The 27998-nt window shown below is 44.1% G+C and overlaps 1 protein-coding gene across 5 annotated transcripts in view; it reads left to right on the top strand.

Moving 5' to 3' along the window:
• The window catches only part of ADARB1 (adenosine deaminase RNA specific B1), a 126666-nt gene extending 100891 nt beyond the window's left edge, over positions 1–25775 (top strand). For 2 of the 5 annotated variants that reach the window (XM_075001491.1, XM_075001489.1), the window contains 2 exons: positions 11182–11360; positions 23340–25775. In XM_075001491.1, the coding sequence (XP_074857592.1) occupies positions 11182–11360; positions 23340–23516 (356 nt within the window). In that variant the 3' untranslated portion in view covers positions 23517–25775. Of the gene's footprint in view, positions 1–71; positions 361–11181; positions 11361–23339 lie in introns of those variants that run through there. The other 3 variants (XM_075001493.1, XM_075001492.1, XM_075001494.1) reach the window with 2 other exon arrangements.
• The last annotated feature ends 2223 nt before the right edge of the window (positions 25776–27998 follow it).

Below are 27998 nucleotides of genomic sequence, written 5' to 3'. Positions count from 1 at the left end.
ACCTTCCATCGCATTACTCCCATATGTGACCTTACTGGCTGGCCTCAGGTGTTCATCCTTTCTCTTAATAGCCTGAAGAAAATCCTCTCATGCCTGATTCAATATCGGAATTCAGAATAATCCAGGATATGATGAAGTGCATGGCAGAGACCATGGAAATACCTCTGGAAGCAGTCCAAGAGAAGGAATACGAACATGTGGGTGATCTACACTAGGGAGACCTGCTATTCCCATTAACAAAGGTCTACTGGAGCCTGAAAAGATATTTGGTATCCACTTTCATCCATTCGAGCCCTACTGAAAATCACTGACAAGGAGGTGCCAAGTCCCTGATGAGAAATTCAGCCTGTTTGGCTTAAAATGTCCCAGATTATCATTTTAATGTGACAATTAAATAATACAACTCACATGTGCTGCGTACCTACTTTTTTTTTATTAAACGTGTTTCATATTTAAAACTGATTTATTAAACATAAGGAGAAGGATCTCTTATTAGTGAATTGCATTGATTGACCTTCAAGATCTTAGAACCAGTCCATCTAATCCCTGCACACTTCATATTTGTTCATAGCTTGGAAGAGGAAAATAAAATTTTGTATGTTCTCAACCTGCAATTTTTTTTTCAACTTTGAATTAATTACTAACTGAAAGAGTTGAATACATGTTGAACCTCCCTATTCTGGAACTCTCTCACCTGGCAGCGTCTGTAATCTGGCCATCATGATTTTAGTTAGCTGGATGACCACTTATCATGGTTATGGCCAAGTTTCTCATGGTCTCGTAAAGTGTGTTTAAAGCCACCAGCTCGGTGTTCTGTGCTGTTGTTTAGCTGTAATTTACCCCAAATGTCTTCTACGGGCCCAGTAAGCAGTGGAAGTGCTGGCAGTGTGCTAAACAGTATTGAGCTCCTGGGGTCTGTCAAATTCTCTCATCCAGTACCAGTCAGGTCGCACGAGAGGTTCAGTGTGTACCTGAAGAAGAGGTTAATACTGTGAATAGCTGGTTTAGCACTTAAACTCTAGTTTCAAATGCTTACCTAAAGATTTCAACCAATTCAGTGGTTTTACTTTCTTTAAAACTTTGGCAGAAAACATGCATGGCTTAAATATTATTTTATTTCATCAATGATTTTATAATAATTTTAGACTTCATTGTAGATGTTTGTAATTTCACATTTAATTTTAAATGGGTTAAATTTCTTTAAAATAGCATTTTACTGTAAACAAAAATATTATGTAAAAATCCAATTTTAAATATTTTTAAAAAGAATCCATAAATTTATATCCATTGTAAGATAGCAGATAATTGATACACTAGGAAGTAAGCTATAGTCAAATTTGTAACCTGAATAGAGGTTGCTAAGCCCGGTTCTGATCTCATCAAAGTCACCTCTCATTTTCAAGCTTCATGAAGTAGTATAACAATGGGTTTTAGATGTCATAACGTCTAATTATTTGAGGTGTTACCCTGTGGGTGCTCCATTTCAACTGTGCCTTCACCTTTAATCTTACTAATGCCTGATGCATCCTATACATCCCTGTGACTATACTGAGCCTATAGTTGTGGGGTGAACCACACTCAGTTACTTCTCCACTGTAAAGTCCCACAAGAGAGAGACTGAAGCAGAGGAAGAGGCTGGGTAGCAGATCACTCACAGGTGTAAACATCTTGAAAACAGCTAATGCCTGAGGTGAGTATCCTGTCCTCTTTCTCTGAACAGTGTTCCTGTGGGTGCTGTGCTTCTGGTTACTCCTAAGTAGTACCCAGCAAAAGAGGCAGGTGGTTCTAGTCAGAATCCAATACAGAGGAGAGAATTGCATTGCCTAAGCCATGTCATATCTGCCAGCAAGCACCAAAGCTTAACAGCTAGAAAAAGTATGAAGAAAGGACCAAGTTGTCAATCTATAGGGGTCCACAACTGGTAAATACTTAAGTCACATACAGATGTAGAAAGTACTTCTATTGAGTGTACAATCATGCTCAAAAGAGTATGCTGGAAAGAGGAGAGCAGGTAGGTGAAATCTGATGACTGTTACAGCAAAGACACATTATTTCAATTTTAGAATGTAAATATTCCTTGTAGAGACTTTTCTGTGAGTTAATAAACTGTGTTGTACAGCTGATGAATAGGATGTACAATTGCCATGTGAAACTATCTGACTGAGGATATTGTGAAGCAAAAACTATAACAGGATATTGAAAGGATGGGAAGGGATAGTGTCTCTCGCCTGTTTGTCAGAAGCTGGGAGTGGGTGACACTGGCTAGATCACTTGGGCTGTGTCTACACTACGAGGTAAATTTGATTTTTAATAAATTAGATTATTTAACCTTGATATTATGAATTAGAATTGTGTCTACAAAGCTTCTTGAAATTCAACCCATCTTTTTTCCCATGTCAAGTCTCCATGTCCCCATTGCCCTGTGCAAGTTCAACAGCATGAGCAGTGCATTGTGGGTACCAATCCCACAGTGCCTTAGCCTTGGTTGCTTGTGAGTGTTTCATGTTTGAATCCCAGAATTCCAAGCACTGTCCCAGAATTCAGAGCACCAGTAACAGCGCAAAAATGGAATTGAAGATTGCGCCACTTCCTGCTGCAGCATTCCAGCGCAAACATGGATCCCCAAATGCTCCAACTCATAGCACCAGATTGTTTCAGCAATCACAATGGCTGTTGCATAATTTTTTTTCTTCAGTTGTAAAGCTCAGTGACAGTTCAGTATCATAATGGTGCTGATAATGATGATAACAACAATGGTTTGGAAGAGCAAATCTCTCAACTGCGGTCCAAGAACTCAGAGCTGCCGGCTGCCCTGGATGCATTGATGACAGTGGAGCAGCAGTTCTGTACTTGTGAGACCAGTACACACTGGTGGGACCACATCATTTTGAAGTCTTGGGACAACCAGCAGTGGGTGCAGAACTTTCACATGCACAATTCCACTTTTGTGGAAGTTTGTGATATGCTGGTCCTTGCCCTGAAGTGCAGCAACACATGAATGAGGCCGGCTTTAACGGTTCAGAAGCGAGTGGCAACTGCACTGTTGAAGTTTGCAACACCTGACAGTTACCAGTCAGTGGCAAATCAGTTCGGGGTGAGCAGATTTGCAGCTGGGTCTGAGGTGATAGAGATGGCCCATGCAATCTGTTGGCCTCTCCATAGGAAGACTGTGGCCCTGAGAGATGTACAGGCTGTAGTGGATGGCTTTGCTGCCCAGGGGTTTCCTAACTGCGGTGGGGCAATAGATGGCACACACGCGACCATTATGGTCGTGGACCACCTGGCCTCTGAATATGTAAACAGAAAGGTGTATATATAAACATGCTGTTGCAAGGGTTGGTAGATCACAAAGGTCGTTTCACTGACATTGACGTTGGCTGGTCAAGGAGGGTTCATAACATGCACCTCTTCCAAAATTCTGGACTGTACAGAAAGTTCCTGGATGGGACTTGCCCCCCAATCAAAAAATCATGATTGGCAATGCAGAGATACCCATTGTTATATTGGGTGACCCTGCTTACCGTCTGCTCACTTGCCTTATGAAGCCCTACACAGGAGCCCTGGTCCCCAGCAAGGAAAACTTCAATCACAGACTCAGCAGGTGCACAATGGTGGCGGAATGCACCTTTGGCCATTTAAAAGCAAGGTTCAGATGCTTATTGACGTTTAACTAATGTCCCCACCGTCATTACAGCATGCGCTATTTTGCACAACATATGTGAAGACAAGTGGCAGAGTTTTCCGTCCATCTGGAATTCCGAAGCTGAGGGCATAGGCCGGGCTTACTCGCAGCCGCCTGCACGACCATTTATCAGTAGCCACACTGAGGCAGCAGCAATAAGGGATGCTTTAAAAAGTAGCTTCATGAATGATCTGTAATGCACTTGCTACCCATGTATTTCTCTGACATAATGCCAATAAATCATACCCTGTCTTGATGAATGAATGCTTTTACTTAGTGGAAGGGGTTAAATTGCAGTAAGTAGAATGCTTGTGGTGGGCAGCTGTGCCTTAAGCCCTCCCCCAGCTCACACAGTTCCCTCAGCTGCATGTCCACTGCAGACCAGGGAGTATCAGTGGGCAGCTGTGCCTCCAGCCCTTCCCCCAGCCACCCAGTTCCCTCAGCCACGCGTCTGCTGCAGACCTGGGAGTATCAGTGGGCAGCTGTGTCTTCAGCACCCCCCCCCAAACCACCCAGTTTGATTTGTGTTTCCCCCACACTCCTGCATGACATGAAATCACACCGAGCTGAAAGGAATGATTGTATTTTGTGGGGAGTAGAGGTTTAAGTGGCAGGGAAAAGAAGTCTTCTCAAGGGTGCTTGAATAGCCTTTTGCAGTGGCCCTTGCGGCTGGAGCAGCAGGCTTTCCTTGCCCTCCCTCCCTGCATTTGGGGACCTCGAAGACAGGGGTGGGTGGGTGACCTCTCATCAGGGGACTCCAGCCAGCGGGTACTGGCTCCTTCAGTACTGTGTTGGGAGTCCCTCTGCAGCTGCAGCAGTGAGTGCAGAACCTCTCTTTACTCCGTAACTGCTGTTACAAGCTTTGCTGCAGCCTCACTCAGCTTTGCTGCTTGCTGCTGCTAGAAGTGCACCACTGAGCTGTACTATGACTCCACTGAGCAGTGTCCTTTGTCAGCTTGATGTGCTCTGCCTCAGTATTTTCCAAGTATTGCAGGACAATATCCTGTTTGCGCTTCTTTTTTCTTTTGTTCCTCTCTGCTATGCTATGCATTGACTCTGGAAAATGAAGGTCAAAATTAAGATACAATTCACATAAAGTGCTTTGAAGTGGAATGAATGGGTCTTTGTGTCTATTATCAGGGAAGAACACTGAAAGCTTATTAAGGGTGTGATAGTAAGCATACATTTTACAATACATCAGTTGCCATCACTTATCCAGTACATTTCTTTGTGGATATGGTAAGCTATAAGCAATTGTCCACTTTTTGGGGGGAAGAGGGGGCTGCAAAGCAGGAGTAGCCACCAGGTGTCCTGGCCAGGGTATCCTGGCACAAGAAAAATTCTTTTTCAGCTGTTCCTAGAGCAGTCCTCCCCAGTGATTAAGTCGTGTGGAGGGGATGGTGAGGAAGGGTTCAGTTACCTCCACATGGAAGGCTGGGGGGAAGGGTTTGATGTACAATAAAAGTAATGTAAAGAAAAATAAAATAAATAATCCAAAGAGAGGCTGGATATAAAGGGACATGAGAGGGGAGATGCCCAGCTGTGCATGGCAGCTGTATGGTGCTGGGGAGTCCTGAAAAATCCATAGAGAGGCTGGATGTAAAGGGACAAGGGCAGGGAGATGCCCAGGAGAGCATGGCAGCCACATGGTGCCGGGAGTCCAGAAAAATCAAAAGATATGCTGGTGGAAGGGAACATGGGAGGAGAAATGCCCAGCAGGGAACGGCAGCCATATGGTGCCCCGTGGAGTCCTGAAAAATCAGAAGAAATGCTGGGGGAAAGGGACATAGGAGGGGAAACGCCCAGCAGAGCCCAGCAGCCACAAGGCATGCTGGATTCCTGAAAAATCAAAAGAAATGCTGGTTGGAAAGGGCATGGGGGTGCAGCGAGAAGCCCTGCTGAGACTGCAGACTGTGTTTGGGGGGCTGAGCGGAGTGGAGAAAAGAGTGCCTGCCTGCTGCTGCAGGCAAACATAAGGGGGCAGGAAGCATATTTTAAAAAAAAAATGCAAATTTCTATGCTTCAGCAGGTTGCCAAAGAAGACATCAGCCACCACCCACCGTAACAAATACGGAGAAAAAATACCTACTCGTGTTGTGTGACCAAAAGCCTGGAAATTTTGCTAAAATGCTGTGTGGTGCCATGACACCAGATCACTATCTGGTTGCTTGGCATGGCAAGGTGTGCTGCCGTGGAAGCTGCACAAGTCAGGCCTGGCCAAGAACCTCATGGAAAAAAATACAAGAGTGCCTGGATGAAGCTTTCGAGGAGATCTCTAAGGAGAAGCGCTCCATCCCAAGAAACTTTAATATGCTGTTCTGAGGGGCACAGAACCATAGCTAGCAAACCTGTACCCATACACAACCCTATAGCTATACCCACCTCCAACCCGCATTTAGCATGCAGAATATGTACTAACCTGAACAGCTTGGTCCAGGGGGCTTGGGGACTGGCATGGAGGGCCCCACCATGGAGGGGCCAGCCGTGAAGATGAACGGTTCCAGGTCTATGGTGAAGAGTTCTGGGATGTTGGGAGCAACTTCCTTGGGCACCATGCTAGTTGTCCCCTTCCTCCTGTCTGTTGCTGTCTTCCGGCAGGCCACTCAGCTCCTCCAGACTCACCCCAAACTCCATACCAGGACCTCCAGAAGTGTTGTAATTCAGACAGGGCTCCATGGTGGGGTTGATCCCCATAAGCATGTAAGTTGCTCATAATAGCAGCACATATGTGAAGCTGGCCCTGATCGCTTGTTGGCTTCCCAGACTTTTTGATAGGCCTGCCAGAGTTATTTCACCTTCACCTAGCATTGCATTGAAACCCAGGAGTAACCTCGGGCAGTCATCTCACGCAACATCTGATCATATATTGCCACATTTCTCTTGACCACCTGAAGTCTCTTCACCACCGATTGGTCTCCCCAAATCATGACAAGATCCAGAACCTCCTGGTGTGTCCATGCAGGGTCTTTCTGGCGACCCTGAGAAGTACTAGGGAGATCACTACCGTGAGTGCTCATGATTGCAGTAGATGACTAACGATGCAATTGCTACCAATGTGGTGCGCTGCAATGGGCAAAGGAATTTTTTCATAATGGGCATCCATTTGTAGGGCTGGGCACTGCTGAATTCCAATTCAAATTCAGATTCAATCAAAACTTTGCAAACTTACTGTGACCTTCTTCCTGTGCACCTGGATGGAGAGCAGCATACAACGAAGTGGCCATACATGCAGGGTCACCGCATAACTTTGTGGGATACATACAGGACACTTCTTGAGGCTAATAAATTTGAATTAAGGACGTGGCACTTCCACACTAGCGCTGATTCAAGATTTTAAATTTGAAATTGATGCTATACCTTTCCTGTAATATCAATATTTTGTAATCAGTATTATGGCTCAATAAATTGAGATAATAGTATTAACTGTGAAGACAGTGATGTTTTAATATCGAGTAAACTCCTTGAAATTTGATTTTATCTGGTAGTGTAGACACATCCTTGGTGATTGCTTGCTCTGTTCATTCCTTCTGGGGTACCTGGCATTGGTCATTGTTGGAAGACAAGATACTGGGTTAGATGGACCTTTGATCTGACCCTGTATGGCCTTTCTTATGTTAAGATGGGAGTGAAGAATTTCATTGGCAGTAGGCTGGGATTGAAAAGTAGTTGCCATGGAGGATGAGAGATGAGGCTGATTAAACAGTGAGAGAAAACTTTTCATGGTCACATTGGTGCAATCAGTATGACTTTAGCCTGATTTTATTAGGAATTTGTAGTAGTGGTATCAGTGGATATGCATAAAGAAACCTAGTTATACAGGAGATGATGAAACTGTCTCCTAGGACTGGAGTTCCTTCTGAAATAATATCTGATGCATTCTGTGTTGGTTGCTGTGGCAAAAAGATCAACCTCTTGGAACTTCCAAGCTAAGCCTATCTTGTGGAGAACTCTGGAGTTCAGTTTCCCATTTATGATTTAGAAAGAAATCCTTGTTGAGTTTGTCTGCTATGATGTGCTGAATCCTGGGAGGTAGGAGACTGAGATGACCATCTGATTGGATATGCATCAATTCTAGGAGTTTTATCACTTTGGCTCAGAGATATGGGGAATGTGCTCCATTCTTAAGAACATAAGAACAGCCATGCTGGGTCAGACCATAGTCCATCAAGCCCAGTAATCCTGTCTTCCAACTGTGGCCAGTGCCCCGGAGGGAATGAACAGACCACTTAGTCATCAAGTGATCAATTCCCTGTCACCCATTTCCAGCCTCTTGCAAATAGAGGCTAGGGACACCGTCCATGCCCATCCTAGCTCATAGCCATTGATGGACTCATCCCTCATGAATTTATCTAGTTCTTTTTTAAACTATACTATAGTCTTGGTCTTCACAACATTCTCCAGTAAGGAGTTCCACAGGTTAACTGTGCGTTGTGTGAAAAAATATTTCCTTTTGTTTGTTTTAAACTGCCTGTTAATTTCATTTGGTGACCCCTAGTTCTTGTGTTGTGAGAAGGAGTAAATAACAATTCCTTATTTATTTTCTGCACCACAGTCATGATTTTATATACCTCTATCATATCCCGCCTTAATCGTCTTTTTCCCAAGCTAAAAAGGCCCAGTCTTCTCTCCTCTTGTGGCAGACATTCCATACCCTTTATCATTTGTGTTGCCCTTTTCTGAACCTTTTCCAATTCCAATATATCTTTTTTGAGATGGGGCAACCACATCTGTACACAGTATTCCAGATATGGATGTACCATGGATTTATATAAAGGTTATGTGATATTTTCTGTCTCATTATCTAATCCTTTCTTAATGAGTCCGAACCTTTTGTAGCTTTTTTGACTGCTGCTGCACGTTGAGTGGATGTTTTCAGAGAACTATCCACAGTGACGCCAAGATATTTTTCTTGAGTGGTAACAGCTAAGTCAGACCCTATCATTTTATAAGTATAGTTGGGATTATATTTTCCCACGTGCATTACTTTGCATTTATCAACATTGAATTTCATCTGCCATTTTGTTGCCAATAGCCCAATTTATTAAGATCTTTTTGTAGCTCTTCACAGTCTGCTTGGGGCTTAACTTTTTGCCACCTTACTGTTTATCCCTTTTTCAAGATCATTTATAAATATGTTGAATAGGACTGTCCCAGTGCAGAACCCTGGGAGATACCACTATTTACCTTTCTCCATTCTGAAAACTGACAGTTTGTGCCTACCATTTGTTTCCGATCTTTTAACCAGCTACCAATCCAAGAGAGAGCCTTCCCTCTCATCCCATGACAGTTAACTTTGCTTAAGAGCCTTTGGTGAGGGACCTTATCAAAGGCTTTCTGAAAATCTAAGCACGCTATACCCACAGGATACCCCATTTCTACATGCTTGTTAACCCTTTCAAAAAGTTGTAATAGATTGGTGAGGCATGACTTCCCTTTACAAAAGCCATGTTGACTCTTCCCTAACAAATTATGTTCATCAACGTACCTGACAATTCTGTTCTTTACTAGAGTTGCAACCAGTTTGCCTGGTACTGAAGTCAGATGGACTGGCCTGTAGTTGCCAGGATCACCTCTGGAGCCCCTTTTAAAGATTGGTGTCACATTAGCTATCCTCCAGTGATCTGGAACAGAAGCTGATTTAAATGACAGGTTATAAACTACAGTTAGTAGTTCTGCAATTTCACTTTTGAGTTCCTTCAGCACTCTTGGGTGAATACTGTCTGGTCCTGGTGACTTATTACTGTTTAGTGTATCAATTTGTTCCAAAACCTCTTTTAATGACACCTCTATTTGAGACAGTTCCATCAGATTTGTTACATGATAAGAATTGCTCAGGTTTGGGAATGTCCCTCACATCCTCAGCTGTGAAGACTGATACAAAGAAATCATTTAGTTTCTCTGCAATATCCTTATCATCCTTGAGTGCTCCTTTAGCATCTTGATCATCCAGTGGCCCTCCTGTTTGTTTAGCAGGCTTCCTGCTTCTGATGTACTTAAAAATTTTTTTGCTATTACTTTTTGACTCTTTGGCTAGCTGTTCTTCAAATTCTTTTTTGGCCTTCCTAATTATATTTTTACACTTCACTTGGCAGAGTTTGTTTCTTTCTATTTTCCTCACTAGGATTTAACTTTCAGTGTTTAAAGAATGCCTTTTTGTCTCTCACTGCCTCTTTATTGTTTAAACATGGTGGTACTTTTTTGGTTCTCTTACTACATTTCCTAAATTGGGCTATACATTTAAGTTGAGGATCTATTTTGGTATCTTATGGTTCACATAATATGTGAATGCCACATTCTGTCCTTATCTTTATTGATTTGGGTCTGCTTAGAGGTAGAAAGCATAGGCAAGCATTTTTGACTGCTCTCAATTTCAAAAGCTTGATATGAAAAGGCTGTGCCTATAGTGTCCATTCGCCCTGAACTTTCTGAGGTCTGAGATGTGCTCCTTCAAATCTAAAGTTAAGTGGCTGGTGGGGATTGTAGAGAATTCTGGAAGATCAGACTACCTGCACACATTTTGGTTGAGTGACTGCAGAATGCAATGTGGAACAAAAAAGCTATGTGCCTAAGCTGTGCTTTCTCAGTTTGTAAACTATGCAAATTCATCCTTGTACGACTCCAAGATGTTAGCCAACATGTTGCCCTATGAAAATGTAAGCTGGCATGTTGCAGGAGTTGAAAGTGATATAATACTGGTACTTTAGAACTGCCCTGAATCCTTGAGATGAGACTCATAGGTGCAAGAAATTTTCTGGAAGGCAGGTATGCTCTGCCTATCAATATATCCAGGGAAGTTCTCATGAAATCTAGACACGGTAGAAACAAGAGAACATGTTAGAACTGCCTTATACAGATATCAGAAAGCAGTTAATGCCCAAATGACATAGGTCAGTGACAATTATTGCCTGAATTTAGAGAATACTCATATGAAGGGCAAATAGTGACATGAAAATATGCATGAGTCATGAACTACTGTTCTCATTGTAGTGAGGGAATTATTGGTAAAATGGTTAACATCCTGAACTTTTGCTGTTTAATTGGTCTGTTTAGATACCTACAGTCTAAGAAGGTCTCTACTCTCCATTCTTTTTGTGGATCTGGAAGTACTTTGAATAGATTCCCTAACCCCTGTGCTGTACAGAAAAAGGTTTTATTGCACCTAAATATAGAAGAGAAACAATCTCTTGCACAATTAATTAGTCATGAGATGGGTCCCTAAATAGTTTCATGATCAAGGAGTAGATGGGGGGAGAGATTTGAAACAGATAGCATAACTTCAGTTACTGCAGTTACTGCACAAGGTGACAAACTTCTTGTAGTCTCAAAGAACTCAGTTTAAAGCCTCAAGTAGCTGTTGAAAAATCATGAAGGTATTTTAGAACCACAGCTATAAGAATAGCTAACAATATCACATGTATAGTACTATCCAGACATTTCTTCATCTATAAACAAAGTTGAAATGTTCACATTTTCATTATTTTGTACCTCTTCCCTTTCAGGTATTAGCAATGCGGAAGCCCGCCAACCAGGAAAAGCACCTAATTTCAGTGTGAACTGGACAGTAGGAGACACTGCTCTTGAAGTTATTAATGCCACAACTGGCAAGGATGAGATGGGTCGTGCATCTCGCCTTTGTAAGCACGCTTTATACAGTCGCTGGATGCGTATTCATGCAAAGGTATGTGTGCAAGTACAGGAGGAGTTGTTCAGTTTGTGTAGGTTTGTTTTTTTTTTTTTTAGTGCTGAGTTTCTACTTTGCTCAATCTTATGACCAGCTTTCTACAAAAAGCTGTGTTGGCTTCATGTGGTGTAGCTGTTCCAAGTGGATACAAAAATCTTCTGTAAAATGTTTTTTCAGATTTAGTAATTGGTGTGTTACTGAGTCATGTGCAAGGGGACACAAGTACATGGTTGTTTTTTTTTTAACCTATTAAGAAGCAATAAAAGAATTGTTGTACTTTATAATAGTGGGGTTGCTGATGACATGGCAAAAGGTATGCTGCTTTGCTGGGTGGAATCCACAATGTTTTGGTGCTGGTGAGAGATTAGGGGGAGTTTTGAAACATTATGAGGTAATTAGTTCACTAGAATCTAGAAGTTTCTAAAAGGTAGGCAGCGTCCCTAATAACATGCATTGTGACTGCTCATCTTAGTTTTCAGTCTTCTGAGTGCTGAAGTCAGTAATTAACTAGTTCTCTATCTTACTGTATTAAATGTGAAAGTTCTAAATATCAGTACTGCAAAGGTTTGATTAGTCTTCAGAAGTCAGCAGACCTTAGTACATTAATTTAATTGGCTGATGCTAACAGAGGTGGTAGGAAACAAGCAATTGAATAAACTAAAACAATCAGAACAGATAATTCTAAAGTAAAAGGTAAACATTTCCAAATGTATAAAATACCAAAGCAGAAAGGATTCGTGCTTATCTCAGAGAATGCAAAAAATGATTTTCTCTGGATTCTTTAAGTGTGCCACTGAAGGCAACTATGTTGAAATGGAAGAGCAAAACATTGACGAGTTTATTGATATTGCACATACGAAATTTGATTCTGTCATCCCCATCTGAACATATTCTCACTGATAATTTATATGTATTTTCCAATCTTTATAGCAGATTTAAGATACTCAGCTAGTGTCAATCACTGTAAGCCTTTTAGAGAGGGGAGCTGGCTTCACTTTTAGCCTTCCCTTTGGAGGGAGCTTGAAAACTTTAGTCACTCAGCTGTGCAATCTTAAGCACATGCACGCAGAACCTCCCACTTTCTGGGATACAGGAATCAGATCATGGTCTTAAACAGGTGATTTTTATTAAAAAAAAAAAAAAAGAGAATGCAGTGAAATGTTACTTAGTTGCCTACACATCTCATAGATCTGAAAGGTACCTCAGGAGGTTATTGAGTCCACTCCCCTGCTTTCTTGGCAGGTCCAATCACCATCCCTTTTTTTAATATTAAACAAACAAACAAAAAAAAACCTCAGATATGCCCAACATCTCTAAATGGTCCCTCACAGATTGAGCTCATGACCCTGAGTTTAGTAGGCTAATGCTCAAACCACTGAGCTATCCCTCCTCTCTAGATGTTACAGAACACCTTAAAAAGGGATTAAAGCCACAGAGAATTGTTTCCCTGGGATTCAATTTGGAAAGTTACAGCGTAATGAGATAGTTACATCTGTTCAACATAGAGAAGTCTAACAAACCTGAAAATAAACTGATAGTGTCTGACTAAACATTCCCTCTTCTACTCACATGTCTGCAGTTTCCAGTTCCAATTCTATGATAAGACTTAGTCCTTCCTTAGGCATGAATACCACTGGATTCTCCATACCTGGCTTATTTAATGTCCTTCCAGAAGTCCACATTCTGTTTTCATCGGCTCTCCTGGCCTCCTGCCAATTCCCTTTCTGCTTCCCTAACATTCCTGGGAACTCTCTAGGAATCTCTGTCTATGGTTTCAACCCGTGCAGGCAAAACAATTAGGATTTGGATATCAAGAGTTAACTACTCAGAAAATACTTTAGTTAACTAAATGACTGGAAAGTAAGTCCGTAAAAGGTTATTCCCCTGCTCCATTCATCACATGTCCCTCAAATCACAGACACTGCTGGGCAGCCTGCCGTAGGGTGGCTCCAGACTGGCTGTGGTTTCTTCCTGGAGGTCTAGGAGAAAACAAAGTTAATAAGATACATGGACATACTGAATTTACTAGTGGTTATATGAAGATCTAAACAATATCTTCCATATTCATGGAATACAGTAACTCAGATTACAGGGATGGTTTTAACAGGCTGAATCTGGGAAACTCTCGGGTGGAAGAGTGTATCAGCCACTTTGTTAGTGTTATATTTCAAAATTTAAATCTTGGAGACCTAACTCCACCAAAGCTTCCTGTGAGTCTCTTTCGCTGTGTGATGCCATTTCATCACAGCAGGAAACTACTCCAGAGCATATACAGTGGTGTAACATATCTTCTGTGAGACATATCAGTGGCTTTCCCTGTGAGAGAGTTTCTTGCTAACTAAGATAAACAACAGATTAAATTGTGGATATGGCCCTCTGTGCAGCAAAGCTGCTCCCTCACCATACTCTTGACACACGTCTGTGGTGACAAAGAAAGGTTTGTAAAACTCTGGGGTACTTAGTACAGGATCAGACATAAGAGCAGCATTAAGCTGCTTAAAGACTTCTTGACACTCCCCAGTCTACTGCATTTAGCTGCTTCTTCCTTGTCAGTGGAGCGGCGCTCTGACTGTAATGCAGTACAAATTGCTTGTAATAGCCTACCAAGCCTAGGAACAATTTTTTTTTAACTTAGGGATAGACCGGTTCTGGAGAGTCTGTATTTTAGCCTGTTGTGAGGGGAGAGAGGTGATAGTTCCCAAATCATTCTGGTTAGGCCTAGTTGACACTTTTTACCCTTAACTGTTAACCCTGCCTCCCTTATACAATGGAAAATAGCACATACGTGCTCCAGCTATATAGGGCCACATCATCAAGATAGGGTACTGGGTGTGTCTGCTATCTGTAAACGTCTCTGAGCTTGTGCATTTAGTTCCACTGCTGGCTCTGAGCCTCTTGAACAGGTTCATCTACTACTGCAGGTGTAGGCTCTAATCCTGGCATTGGTTGCTCTGCCAGTTTAAATTCTTGGGCCGTTACTGTGTGGATTCTAGGGACTGGAGCTACTGCTATTATCATGGATGCTGATCTGGAATCTGGTTCTGCCACCTCTCTCTGGGTCTCTGGGGACACAGCCTGGATCCTCACAGAAAGCTCAGTAATGGGGTTAGATGTGGAGGCCAGCTTAGCCTGGCTGCGGGTGACTACCCCAACCTTCCTGGCTTGCCTCGTGGTTGGCTAAGTCCTATCTCTCCAGCATGGGAGCGGGATAATCATCATAGACTTTATCAGTCCAAATCCCTGGCCAGCCTTTGCACTTAGTGGGCAACTTGGCTGTAGGCAGGTCAAAAGAGTCTGCCTTGAAGGGTTGAAATGTTACTTGGGCCTCTGGGTTGATGAGTTCAGAGTCCACTAGGGACTGACAGATAGCTTACACTTGTGCTACAGTGGCTATCCATGCAATAACCTTCCTTCAATCCATACGTATGGTCTCCCTTCACTCGGTGGGGATCTGAGAGACATCTGGACCAGAGGAATCTTGACGTGACTCCAGTGCAATGAACAGCAGGTGCTCTTAGGACAGTTGGCCTTCACATGCTCCAGCTCGTTTCATGTAGAACATTGCCTGGTGGCTTGTTATTGGAGCAAGTGGAAATATTGGTAATGCTGCTAGACAATATTGACTTACTGTGGTTTGCCAAGTCCTCTGGTGTGGAACTGGTCAGCTCCCAAAGGAGCCAGACTAGAGAGGGTCAACTTGTATCGCAGAAAGGGTTCTGGTGGTCATCGTGGGCCACAATCTTAGTATGAGTCAATATTGTAAAACCATTTAAAAAAAAATGAGCATCATTCTGGGATGTATTAGCAGGAATATTGTAAGCAAGAGAGGAGAAATAATTCTGCCACTCTACCCTGCACTGATTAGGCCTCGGCTGAAGTATTGTGTCCGCTCGTGGGTGCCATCTTTCAAGAAAGGTGTGGGCAAATTAGAAAAAAAAAATCTAAAGAACAGCAAAAAAAAATGATTAAAGGTCCAGAAAACATGACCTATGAGGGAAGATTAATTTCTATTTTTAATTTTGGAAAAGAGAAGACATAAGTTTTCAAGCACATAAAAGTTTCTGATATAGTCCAGAGGAAAGGATAACCTCTACGTTTGGTACCAGCTCAGTGGCAGGAGTTGCTGGGACAGTGTCAGAAGTTGACACAGAACCACCTTAGGACTTCCCTCCAGATCTTCTGTCAGGGTTTACTCCCTTAGCCTTACTCCTTCCCAGGATAACCCACAAGGCAGTGTGGCGTCTTCCTCCGCCTTCACAGGAGTTGTCGATTTGCAGCACCACACCCCCGGTCCGCCGTTGAGACTGTGCATTAGAAGGGAGAAGGAACAAGTCCCTTCATAAGGTCGGTATGTGAGACAGACCAGACCCCCCTGTAGTGAGCCGGTATGGCATCCTGCTGACTCAGAGGCAGAGGAGGCTGCGCAGAGGCCCTGGTGGGCGGGCCCAGAGCCAGAACACCAGTGGCCTGCCCCTCAGAGGGCGTGGCCTAGGGCTAGAAGGGCCAAGGGCAGGCCTCGGGACCCATTAAAGCCTGGGCCTCCAGGCAGGGTGGAAGGGCCTCCGCGAGCTCCCCGGCGCCAGGGGCAGGGAGCCCGCTACCGGCCGGCCAGTCCAGAGAAGCAATCCCCCAGCGTCCTCGACCTGCCAGGCCAGCCACAGATCCAGATGCCCCAAGGGACCTACCTGGACTTCCCAGACCTGCCAGGACCCTCACGCCGGTGGAGACCCCCTGCCTTGGAGGAAACCCTGGACCCTGCCAGACCGGCGAGGGTGAGAGACCACGAGGCCCCAGGAGTGGCTTGCCCCGGAGCTCTGGCGGACCCCTGCAGCCCTCAGGCCCAGGATTGCCCTGGGCCCACTGTGCTACTGCCGCCAGACTACCCCGGTGACGTGAACATGACCGACTGGCTGGAGCCCCCAAACGTGGATGATCTGGAGGAGGCTGACCCCGCATGACCCCCTGACCAGATGGACTGGGACCTTCCCCCGGTAGAGGTAGGCAGTGGCCTGGGGAACGATGCTTCCAAACCCATGGCAGTGTGTTGCGGCCTGGATCCCCACCGCCGTGGTCATGTGTGAGCGACACCCAGGGTCCCGGGCTGGGTCGCAGTGGAGTGGGAGGGCCCACAACCCCCTACCCCCTCCTTGACGGGGCAAGCCCGTGCTGGGCTTGGGCTCCAACCCCTTGTGCTGCTGCCTCACCCCAAACTGAGGGCTGGGCCTGTGCTCAAACCCTTGTGCTGCTGCCCCACCCCAAACTAAGGGCTGGGCTGGGCTTGCCTTACAAACTGTGAACTGCTGCCCTGCCCTGGACTGAGGGCTGGGCTGGGATTGTGTTACAACTGTGAACTGCTGCCCTGCCCTGGACTGAGGGCTGGGCTGGGATTGTGTTACAACTGTGAACTGCTGCCCCGCCCTGAACTGAGGGCTGGGCCTGTACTCTAACTGTGAACTGCCGCCCCGCCCCGAACTGGGGGCTGGGCCGGTGTTATAACCCCTTTTTGGTTGCTGCCCCGCCCTGGGCCAAGGGCTGGGCGTCCCAGGACTCCTACACCCCCTCACTGTGTTTCGCCTGCGAGCTGATGCAGTTGCCCGGGGGATGGCGTTGCTGTAATGCACAACAGCTGCTAGCAGCCAACAGTGAGAGTTGAGTGGTGGGTGAGGACCAGTGCTTCCATCCGCCTGAAAAGGCGCAGCTGCCGGAGAGTCAAAGGTACTACCTCTACCCCAGACACCCCATATCCACCCATATATCAGTCAAGCCGAGAGGGGGGGCCTGGTGTCTGGGCAGCCCAGGGTCTCCATAAAAATTGCCCAGGCTCACGCCTGGAGAGGTACTCCAGCATCGCTTAACAGCATTGAACCAACACAAGAAGCAACAGATACCGGTTACAAGCTCTTGCTCGATTGGCATAGAGAATGAGCGCCAGGGGTTGCTTCCGATGGTGGGAGAGATCATCGCATCTCATTGGACAGTCACCGCCCGCCTTAAGCTGGACAGCCCCCAGCCAGTAGGGTACTGTCTCGCCACAGTTCACTTTCCTCACTGGGTGCATGAAGCTTAAGGTTCCCAAGCCTGGCAAGTGACTGAAATGAGCACCAGACAAACCAACAAGAAAATTATTAAGAAAAGGAAATCATCAAAGTTTCAAGCTTGCTTGTTGGAATGTATGGACCATGTTGACCGGTTTGACTGAAGATCTTCAGGACATCAGCAACACCCAAAAGACCGCTGTCATCAACGAGGAACTGAAGAGGCTCCAAGTTGACATCGCCACTTTGCAGAGACGTGACTTGCAGCTTTGGGATCCCTAAAGGAAAAGGACTACACCTTTTTCTGGCAGGGCAAAGCCCAAGAGGAACCCAGGGAGCATGGTGTTGGCTTTGCCATCAGAAACACCCTTCTGCAAATGGTGGAACTAGTCACGGGCAGATCAGAAAGACTCCTTCAGGTCAAACTTCAAACCTGCGCCGGTCCTGTCCACCTGATCAGCGCTTACGCTCCAATCCTGAATGCCACACCAGAAGCAAAGGACAAGTTCTATGACGAGCTCAGTGCTGCCATAGTGCAAATATCTGCTCGTGACCAATTGTACCTTTTGGGTGACTTCAATGTAAGAGTTGGAGCCGATTGTGACTCATGGCCCTCTTGCCTAGGTCACTTTGGTGTTGGAAAAATGAATGACAACGGAGAGTGCCTCCTCAAACTTTGCACGTACCACAATCTGTGCATCACAAACACATTTTTCCGAACCAAGCCACAGCACAGTGTCATGGAGACACTGACGCTCGAAACACTGGCACCAATTAGACTTGGTCATCACCAGATGCTACAACGTCAGAAAAGTCCTCCTGACACGCAGCTACCATAGTGCTGACTGCGATACAGATCATTCGCTAGTCTGCTCCAAGCTCAAGCTGAGACCCAAGAAGCTGCACCATTCTAAACTACCTGGAAGGCCCCACATTGATGCCAGAAAGATGGCAAACTCAGAAAAAGATGAAATGTTCAGAGAGAGACCCTTGAGGAGAATCTGCGCAGCAGTCCTGGGGGTGCTGATGCAACATCCAGATGGCAGCATCTGAGGGACACAATCTACAATACGGCCTTGTCAGTGTTTGGAAGAAGAGCTGGAAACACAAATGACTGGTTCAAAGCTAACTCCGATGAGATGATTTCAGTCATCGAAAAGGAGCGCGCCGAACTCCTGGAGTATAAATGCTCACCCAGTCAGAGTACCCAGCAAGCACTCAGAGTAGCCAGAAAAATAGTACAGCAGACAGCCAGGCACTGTGCCAGTAACTACTGGCTTAAGCTATGCAGCAGTATCCAGACCTGTGCTGACTCTGGTAATCTCAGGGGAATGTATGAGGGCATCAAGAAGGCAATGGAACCCCTCCAGAACCAGATGGCACCTCTGAAATCCAAATCTGGTGAAGTCATCACTGACAAAGCCAAACAGATGGAGCGATGGGTCGAGCGCTACTCTGACCTGTACTCATGTGAGAACACTGTGGTTGATACAGCCCTCAGTGCTGTTGAGCTCCTGTCAGTCATGGACGAGCTGGACCAGGAACCAACTGTGGATGAACTGAAGAAGGCTATTGACAGCACTGCATTACGAAAAGCCCCAGGCCAGGATGGTATACCACCAGAGGTAATCAGGTGTGCCTTGGACACACTCCTAGAACCCCTACATGAGCTGCTGTGCCTGTGCTAGAGGGCGGGTGAGGTTCCACAGAATATGCAGGATGCCAACATTGTAACCTTGTATAAGAACAAAGGAGACAGAAGTGACTGCAACAATTACTGTGGAATCTCCCTCCTAAGTATCACTGGTAAATTGTTGGCTCATGTCATCCTCGGCAGACTCCAGAAGCTCGCTGAGAGGGTGTATCCTGAATCACAGTGCGGATTCCACGCCGAGAGATCTACCATTGACACAATCTTCTCCCTGAGGCAGCTGCAGGAGAAATGCAGGGAGCAGAGGAAGCCACTCTGTCACTTTCATCGACCTGACCAAGGCTTTCGACTTGGTCAGTAGGGTGGACTGTTTAAGTTGCTCCACACGGTAGGCTGTCCACCACGGCTACTCAAGATGATCCAGTCTTTCCACGAAGACACGAGAGGAACCACCCAATATAATGGCAAATCATCGGATGCCTTCAGCATCAGGAGTGGCATCAAACAAGGATGTGTCCTTGCTCCGACGTTGTTCGGGATCTTCTTCGCACTCCTCCTGAAGCATGCCTTTGGATCCTCAACAGAGGGCATCTTTTTGCCCACAAGATCTGATGGGAAGCTGTTTAATATTGCACGGCTGAAGGCTGAGTCTAAGGTGTGGGAAGTGCTCATTAGAGACATGCTGTTCGCAGATGACACTGCTGTAGTGACACACACAGAAGGCCAGCTTCAAAAACTGCTGGATCAGTTCTCCAAAGCATGCAAGGACTTCGAGCTTACCATCAGCCTAGAGAAGACAAACGTACTTGGTCAGGACGTTGCTGAACCGCCATCAATCAGCATTGACAATTACACACTAGAGGTCATCCACGAGTTTACTTACCTCGGGCCCACCATCACCAACACCCTGACGCTGGAGTCTGAGCTAAACAGGAGGATTGGAAAAGCAGCCACAACTCTGTTCAGACTTATCAAGAGAGTGTAGAACAACAACAAGCTGTACACTCACACCAAAATGCAAGTCAACAGAGCCTGCATCCTCAGCATCCTCCTCTACGGCAGTGAGTCTTGGACCTTGTACACCCACCAGGAAAAGAGACTGAATGTCTTCCAGTTGCGCTGCCTCAGGTGCATTCTTGGGGTCTCATGGAAGGACAGAGTGCCCAATAACGCTGTCCTCGAGCAAGCTGGAATTCCAACCATGCATGCCCTCCTCAGGCAGTGGCGGCTCCGCTGGCTTGGCCACGTCCATGGGATGCATGTTGGAAGGATCCCAAAAGGCACCCTGTATGGCGAGCTAGCCTCTGGCAAAAGACCTCCCGGACGCCCACAATTGCGCTACAAAGACGTCTGTAAGAGGGACCTCAAGGAGGTAGGCATAGACCCAGATAGTTGGGAAGAGCTGGCAGACGACCGCAGCAGCTGGAAGCAGGAACTACACAAGGGCCTTCAGAAGGGCGAGATGAAGATCAGACAGCTGGCAGAGGAGAAGCGAGCCCGTAGAAAGGACAGCAAGGACCTGCCAGACACCCAGTACATATGCAGCAGGTGTAGCAAGGACTGTCACTCGTGTGGGCCTCCACAGTCACAGTCAATGCTGCAACTGATGATCTTAAATGGAGTTACGAAGGGCATGATCCATAGTCTACACAGACTGAAGGATGCCTTGGAAAAGTTTCTACAAGGAGGAGGGAAAAGAATTGTTCTTCTTAACCTGTAAGAATAAAACAAGAAGCAATGGTCTTCAATTGCAGCAAGGGAGATTTAGGTTGGACTTCAGTACAAAATTCCTAACTGTCAGGGTGGATAAGAACTGGAATAAATTGCCTAGGGAGGTTGTAGAATCTCCATCACTAGAGATTTTTAAGAGCCAGTTAGATGAATGCCTGTCAGGAATGAGCCAGATAATACTTACCCTTTCTAGAAGTGCAGTGGACTTGGCTAGATGATCTCTCAAGGTCCATTCTAGTCCTACGATTCTATAGTTCTGTACTGTCAGTGTTCTCTTTCAGATAAATATAAATTCTCATGGATCTACTGCTATATGATGCAAGTGAAGGAACACAAGAAAAAAAGAAAACAAAAATAATTACCCTGACATTCATGAAAGATGGATTAGTTGGCTGAACATGAGAAATGGCATTAAATCTACATCTAGGGACAATGCAGAGCACCTTGTCCAAATTGCTGAAGATATCATCCTGTAGCACAGAAAAGAGTTCCCTTAGTCTTGCACAAGAAAAATAAAACGATGACTGTCTCAGGTCCAGTCATCCACAATATCTGATGCATGAGTTTTCAAAGCAATATTGATACCTCTTTGAGAAAGAAGTAGTAATGAACAGTCCTGTAGAGGGGCATGTAAAGGAAAAATCTCATGTAACCAACATCAGCTTTAGAGCTAGCTGTTTGAAGGAGGCGGATTGGTGCCCCAGCATCCTCAAGAGAGGATTCTCAGGAAGGCTGCATTGTATCCACTTAGATTAAAGCTTGAACTGAGCTCAGGGAGTGCCTTTGTCAAAGGCCAGCATGTATTTTATACATTAAAGAGCTGCAGAGATGCATCAGTATAAAAGGGCCATTGGCAGAGGTTTCAGATAGACTCTACAAATAAAGATGAACTCATGGTCCCTTCTGACATAAAGCTCTCTGAGATTATTATAGCCTTGATTTTTCTTAGAACGGTTGATGAATAATTCAGGTTCATCAAATACTGGTGAAATTTCCTGAGATGACGCTATTCGACGTTCCAGCTCTGCAGAGTTGCTACATTCTACAGGAGCAGAACTGCCAGCTTTGGGGAACTTCTGCATAATATTTCACCTATTAATCTATCCTAGAAAACTGAAAGCTGCTTCAGTCAGTACTGCTGTAATGCATCCCCCTTTCAGGGGGCAGGGAGGACGACAGGATGTTACATGTCAGGTTCCCATTCATACTGCACAGGGCATATGTACCTCCTGCTTAAGGTCTGGAATACTGCTTCCCTCCTCCAGCCCTGCTGTCTGGGGTGCCTTTGCAACCACAAAGGTGGGTGAAAACTGTCTCACGAAAAGTAGAAAGGGTGGGTCTCCATGGGAATTCTAGCCAGTTTCTATCATACAATATGATAATGGCAGTGCTTTTTTTCTAGAAAAATTGCTGCTAGGACTCAAGCCCCAAAAAGTCTGCCCTCCAACCCCTGCCCCCAAGGTTAACCTATTCCCTGCAGTCCCAACCACCCCCGTCTTAAATCCCCTCCAGCTCCAAAACATCCCCCGCCCTCAGGCTTAGCCCCCCTTGCAGCCCCAAACTTGAACCCCCAGCACCCTCCTTCCACTGTAAATGAATGCCCTCCCGGCTCCCCCAGGGCCAGGCACGCCCAGAACCAGGAACCCTCAGAACCAGGCACCCCCAGCCCTCCCCTGCTCTAAATCAGTGTCCTCCCTCAGAACTAGGCAATCCCAGCCCACCCCCTCAGTTCAGCCCAACTCACTGGAGTTACTGATGGAGCCAGGGATGAAGGCTTCCAGGGCTGCGCCAGGCCTCCTGGGCTGGGCTGGGCTGAGCTGAGCTGAGCTGAGCTGCTGGTGTCATGCTGGGCTCCGAGGCTGCGACTGGCCACAGGCGCTGAGGCAGCATGTGTCACCTTGGGCCACAGCAGCCGGGGCAATGTTGGACAACAGGAATTGTGTGGCTCCCAGCTAGAGCCTCAAGAGCTGTGCTGGGGCTGAAGAAATAATGTGGCTTCCAGCTAGCTGCAGAAACCCCCTTGGGGAAATGGGGACAGGGACCATGTCTTCCGCTGCCACCATGCTTGTCCCAGCATGTGGTGGGGCATGTGTGTATAAAGGTAAGAGGGGCACCCCATGTGTGTGAACCACATTGGCCACAACTCAGTACCCCATTCACCTGTGACAATCTGGAGGTATATTTGACAATGCAGCCACCATATGTGGCTCAGAGCCACCCAGCCACCTTCTAGATGGTGACACTAGGAAAAAAGGTGCCAGAACACTCTTTCATGGCCTTCTAGCAGAAAAAAAGCCCAGGATAATATCAATTTGAAATTCAAGGTGCTTGTGGAAATGAGTAGATCCTCAGAGTAGCTATTGGACCAGTAGTTCTGCTGTGAGCTGTGAAGTGATGTGTGGTTGGATATAAACTGACTGATAATATTCTGTTTGGAAAGGGTAGAATACAGTGTTTGTCATTCTTTCCAATTGCTGCACTCATGCTCTCATTTTTCTTGATTCTGTTACCTGGAATTGCTGTGTATAACAGTTTTTCTTTCTCTTTTTATGTGTGCAGCTTTCCTCCAGCCTGCGCTCAAAGATCCTCAAACCAAACCTGTACCATGACACTAAGCAAGTGGCCACTAAGTATCAAACTGCCAAAGAGTGTTTGTTTAAAGCATTCCTGAAGGCAGGGCTTGGAGCCTGGGTGGAAAAACCAATAGAGCAGGATCAGTTTTCTCTCACTGTCTAATTGATGGCCAGCACATCACTTTGAAACGGGATCGTTCTGGAAATCCTGGCTTCCTGCATCATTTTCTGGCATCAGCTGTCAAAGCATCTTTTTAACACTTTGAAATTAACTAGCAAATTGACTTTATGTTTGGCTCAAATGTTGAAAGTCCGTGATAGGTTGCAACGATAATTCTATATTTTGTTATAAAAATAATTTTGGTTTACTTCTCTAGAAAATACTTTTACTGTAGGAAAAAAAATCAGTAAATCTGCATTTAACAATACCATATTATTCATATTTTTCTGGCTTAAAAATAACTTTTTTTTAATGCAATGTAAACGAGTGCATGAAAACATGTATACTGCATTAGGTTTTACACTGCATTTTTAAGTCTGTAGCTTAATTTTCTTTAAAAGCTACAACGTTAATTTCTGTACTCATTAGCCTGCCTTTTAGTTTTTGTTTTTAAAATTGCAGCGGTTTAATTGCAGGGCCTATGGGGGACAAAACCAGAATGGATTTTGGACAGCTAACTTTTCCATTCTTCCTGATCTTTGAAAACCAGCTGCTGAACATTTCATGTATTTGATGTATGTATTTATTAGTCTGTGACCTGGTTTTTAACATACAGCTTTTTATTGTTTTTTAAAATACTTTTACCTCCCATTTACATTGTAAAGTCATTATTTTTATCACTGAAAACTGGAAACAAAAAATAAGTATTTGTAAATTAAGAAAATTAGTCTGCAGCATACAAAACCTATTTAGAAGTAGACAATTTGTATATTCCAGGAACTCATGTGAACACTATATCATAACATTAACAGTAATGTGGCAACATCAAAAAAAAAAGTTGTTCTGTTGGAGAAATAATTCTGATTTGCCGAAAATAACCCATTAATAGAATATTAATTACATTTTTTCTTCAGCAAAATGAGAGGCCTACTAAGAATAAAGGAATTGTTACACTTTTCTTATGGTTATCAGAGGCTTGACTTAACGGGACTGTTGTGTCCCCTGAAGATTGTATTGCCTGTAGCTTCACATATGTGATAGTCAATAAAGGTGACAGTTCTAGTTTTGTTTGCTCTAGTATATAATTAGAATAGTATTTTATTTATAAAAGCTTTTATGTTAAAATTTTAACCTATGCTAAAAGTAAAAATGAAAAACACTGCCAGGTGTGCTAAGTCAATAGATGCATAGACAGCATATACAGAACATTTTGTAAGTGAAATGGAAGCTTGAAAATGGATTGGAGAAATCTTACCAGCTATAATTCTATAGTTACATCCAAAATGTCAAAGCACATGATGTGACTTGTGTGTATTAAAGATGTTGTGTGTACAAATTCTGAAAAGCACCTCAAAGTATTTTAAGTTCTATTTTTAAGTAGTTTATAATAGCAGTAGCTACCTCAGCACAGGGCATTTCTTGGGAAGTTAAGTGGCTCTGTGTGTGTTTATGTCAAGTGATGCAAAAACTATTTCCAGACAGTTGTAAATGTGCTGGAAATGCCCTGTCCTGCAATCATTATTGCTTAATTAAAAATCAAAGGGGGTGGGGGGGAGTTATCAAGACTGAAGTTGCTTCGGTATTTTATTATACCTCCTAATTAGAGTATTAGTAGCAATACATTAATGTGTAAAATAAACTCTTGAAGAGAAGAAACATCTAGAATATGTGAAGGCAAGTAAACTGCATGCTCTTTCAAAAAAAAAAAGTTTTACATTGTATCTTATCTGTCTTTGCAAATGTCTTTGGCCTAAACTCGCAATTTTGCAATTGCTTAAAGTTAAGCACAAGTAGACTCACAGAACTACTCATGTGCTCAAAATTAAATGTGTGCATTGATTTGCAGGATTGAAGCCAAAATGTGAAGAACTGTAAATTAAGGCAACTTGTGAACTGTCTAGCTGATCTAACCATGTGGATTTTCTTGGCATTAGCATTACTATTAAATGAAATCTCTGTTAAGGGACTCTGTCTACTGATGATTAATATTACTTTGCAATCTTAACCTATTTTTACCAATCTTTTTACATTTCACATTTGGAAGTTGAACTCTATGTAGGTTTTATTTTGAATTTCAGGGAGTTATTAGATGAGATTATTTTTTCTTGATGAAGTCCAGAATGTAATATATTTAAGTATTATCATAGGCTTAATTTTTAAGACATTAAAATTTACTATGAATACATGAAAACTGTAAGTAAGAGTTCCATGCAGAATTCTTTTTGATAAAAGAACATTTGGTTAATATGAAGAATGAGTTCTCATTTATTTTAGTTCTACAGTTTTCAAAAATCTTTTCTGGCATCATGTGCAACTCATATCTGTTGTCTGGGAGCCAGTGCATACCTACTTGTTCATTTTGGTCCATAAAAATCCAAGGCTGTAGGAAAAAAGCATTCCTCTATGGCTATGTTTACACTAGAAGAATCTGTCGACAGAATTAACTGTCCACAGGGAAATCATGACAGAACCTCTGTCAACAGATTGCATCTACACACTTGTTTTGTCAACAGAGAACTGGCAGACTGCACTGCCCTCTGGTGCCAGAATGGCAGCTCTGCAAAGAGGGCTGCCCAGCAATCAGAAGCCCTCTCTGTCAACAGAAGTGTCCACGCTGCATTTCTGTCGACAGTGCTCTGTAGACAGCTTGGCTGGGTCTACACTAGAGAGCTTTGTCGACAGAAGGGGCAGTGTAGACACTGATGAAGCAGGTCTTTGCCCAGAAAAGCTTATGCTTCAAAATATCTGTTAGTCTATAAGGTGCCACAGGACTTCTTGTTGTTCTCTGTCAACAGAGAGGGCTTCCGGTTGCTGGGCCATTCTGCTTTCTGGCACCAGAGAACAGTGCAGTCTGGCAGTTCTCTGTTGACAAAACAAGTTGTGTGTAGATGCAATCTGTTAACAGAGGTTCTGTCATGATTTCCCTGTCAACAGTTAATTCTGTCGACAGATACGTCCAGTGTAGACATAGCCTTTGTTTTGCCTCAAATTTTTGAGGGATACTACTGTTGAGGCGAATGCAGAGTTTTGTCAAGAATCTGTCGACAGAATGCTTTAAGCATGTGGATGCTCCGAGTTGTCGACAGAATGCCCCTTCTGTCAACAAAACTCTCTAGTGAAGACACAGCCTAAAAGATTTGAAATTGTTATATTGAGCTAACTTCTGACGTGTCCCTTTTTGTCATCCTGTGCCCATTTCTATTCTTGGCTTTTGTATTTGCCATAGACCACCATGATCAAGCACAGATAGCTTTTTAAGCATTTAAGTAAACGATTACAAAAGGTAAAGGCAATATGGCTTCCAACAGCTGTTAAATGTTGGTGTTGACCTTTTCCTAGCAAGCATTTAGCTTGCCATTTGTTTTGAAAGGTTGGATGATCTTTTTCAATATCTTCATTGTGCAGTTTAGTATGAAGTGGTGGCGGCTGATGATAGCAAGGATTTGTTATGCTATCCTGGGAATTCCAGTTTTTTCTTAAGTTGATATAAGTATGTATCTCAGGTTCTTCACAAAATTTAAATGAGTAAGGAACTTTAAAGTTAATAAATACCTGGAGGTATATAATTTAAGATGTTCTTCCAACTGACATTCTAGCTATAATGTAAGGTGATATGTTAGTAAATGCGGACATTGTAAATGTAATGTTTTTTTTTAATGTTCTGTAGGGGCATGGAAAAGAACTTGGACCTGGAGGTGAAACTTGAATTATTTGGTTGTCTGTGCTCAGGATTTAATAACCATAGAACATTTCTTGTCAGTTGCTGATGAATATCTTCACGTTAATATGCTATCTCTTTCCTAGTGCACCATGAAGCTCCCAACCCTTTATGGTTGTCAGTGATAAGAATTATGAAATTTAGATAGTGTTCAACTTAGACATATACAACAATGGGTTCTCTGCACAGGTGACAGTTTCAGTATGTTCGTCAAGCTAGATAGTACAAAACACACTTTTGTAGGACAGAAAATAATTAGTGGAAAAATGTAAAAGTAGGGGGAAAGTGTAAAAATTCTCGGAGTAGCAGCACATAGAATCATAGAAGCGTAGGACTGGAAGGGACCTCGAGAGGCCATCGAGTCCAGCCCCCTGCCTTCACGGCAGGACCAAGCACTTTCTAGACCATCCTTGAAAGCCATCTATCTAACTTATTCTTAAATATCTCCAGTGATGGAGCTTCTATCACCTCCCTTGGCGATTTGTTCCAGTGTTTGATCACCCTGACAGTTAGAAACTTTTTCCTAATGTCCAACCTGAACCTCCCCTGCTGCAATTTAAGTCCATTGCCTCTTGTTCTATCCTCAGAGGCAAGGAAGAAGAAGTTCCCTCCCTCTGCCTTATGACACCCTTTTAGGTATCTGAAAACTGCTATCAGTCTTCTCTTTTCCAAACTAAACAAGCCCAATTCTTTCAGCCTTTCTTCAGAGGTCACGTTCTCTAGATTTTTGATCATTCTCGTTGCTCTCCTCTGGACCCTCTCCAGTT

The sequence above is a fragment of the Carettochelys insculpta genome, chromosome 8, assembly GCF_033958435.1.
Source record: "Carettochelys insculpta isolate YL-2023 chromosome 8, ASM3395843v1, whole genome shotgun sequence".
NCBI lineage: Eukaryota > Metazoa > Chordata > Testudines > Carettochelyidae > Carettochelys > Carettochelys insculpta.
The sequence above is the reverse complement of the archived record's forward strand: the minus strand, read 5'-3'. Positions and strand labels throughout refer to the sequence as shown.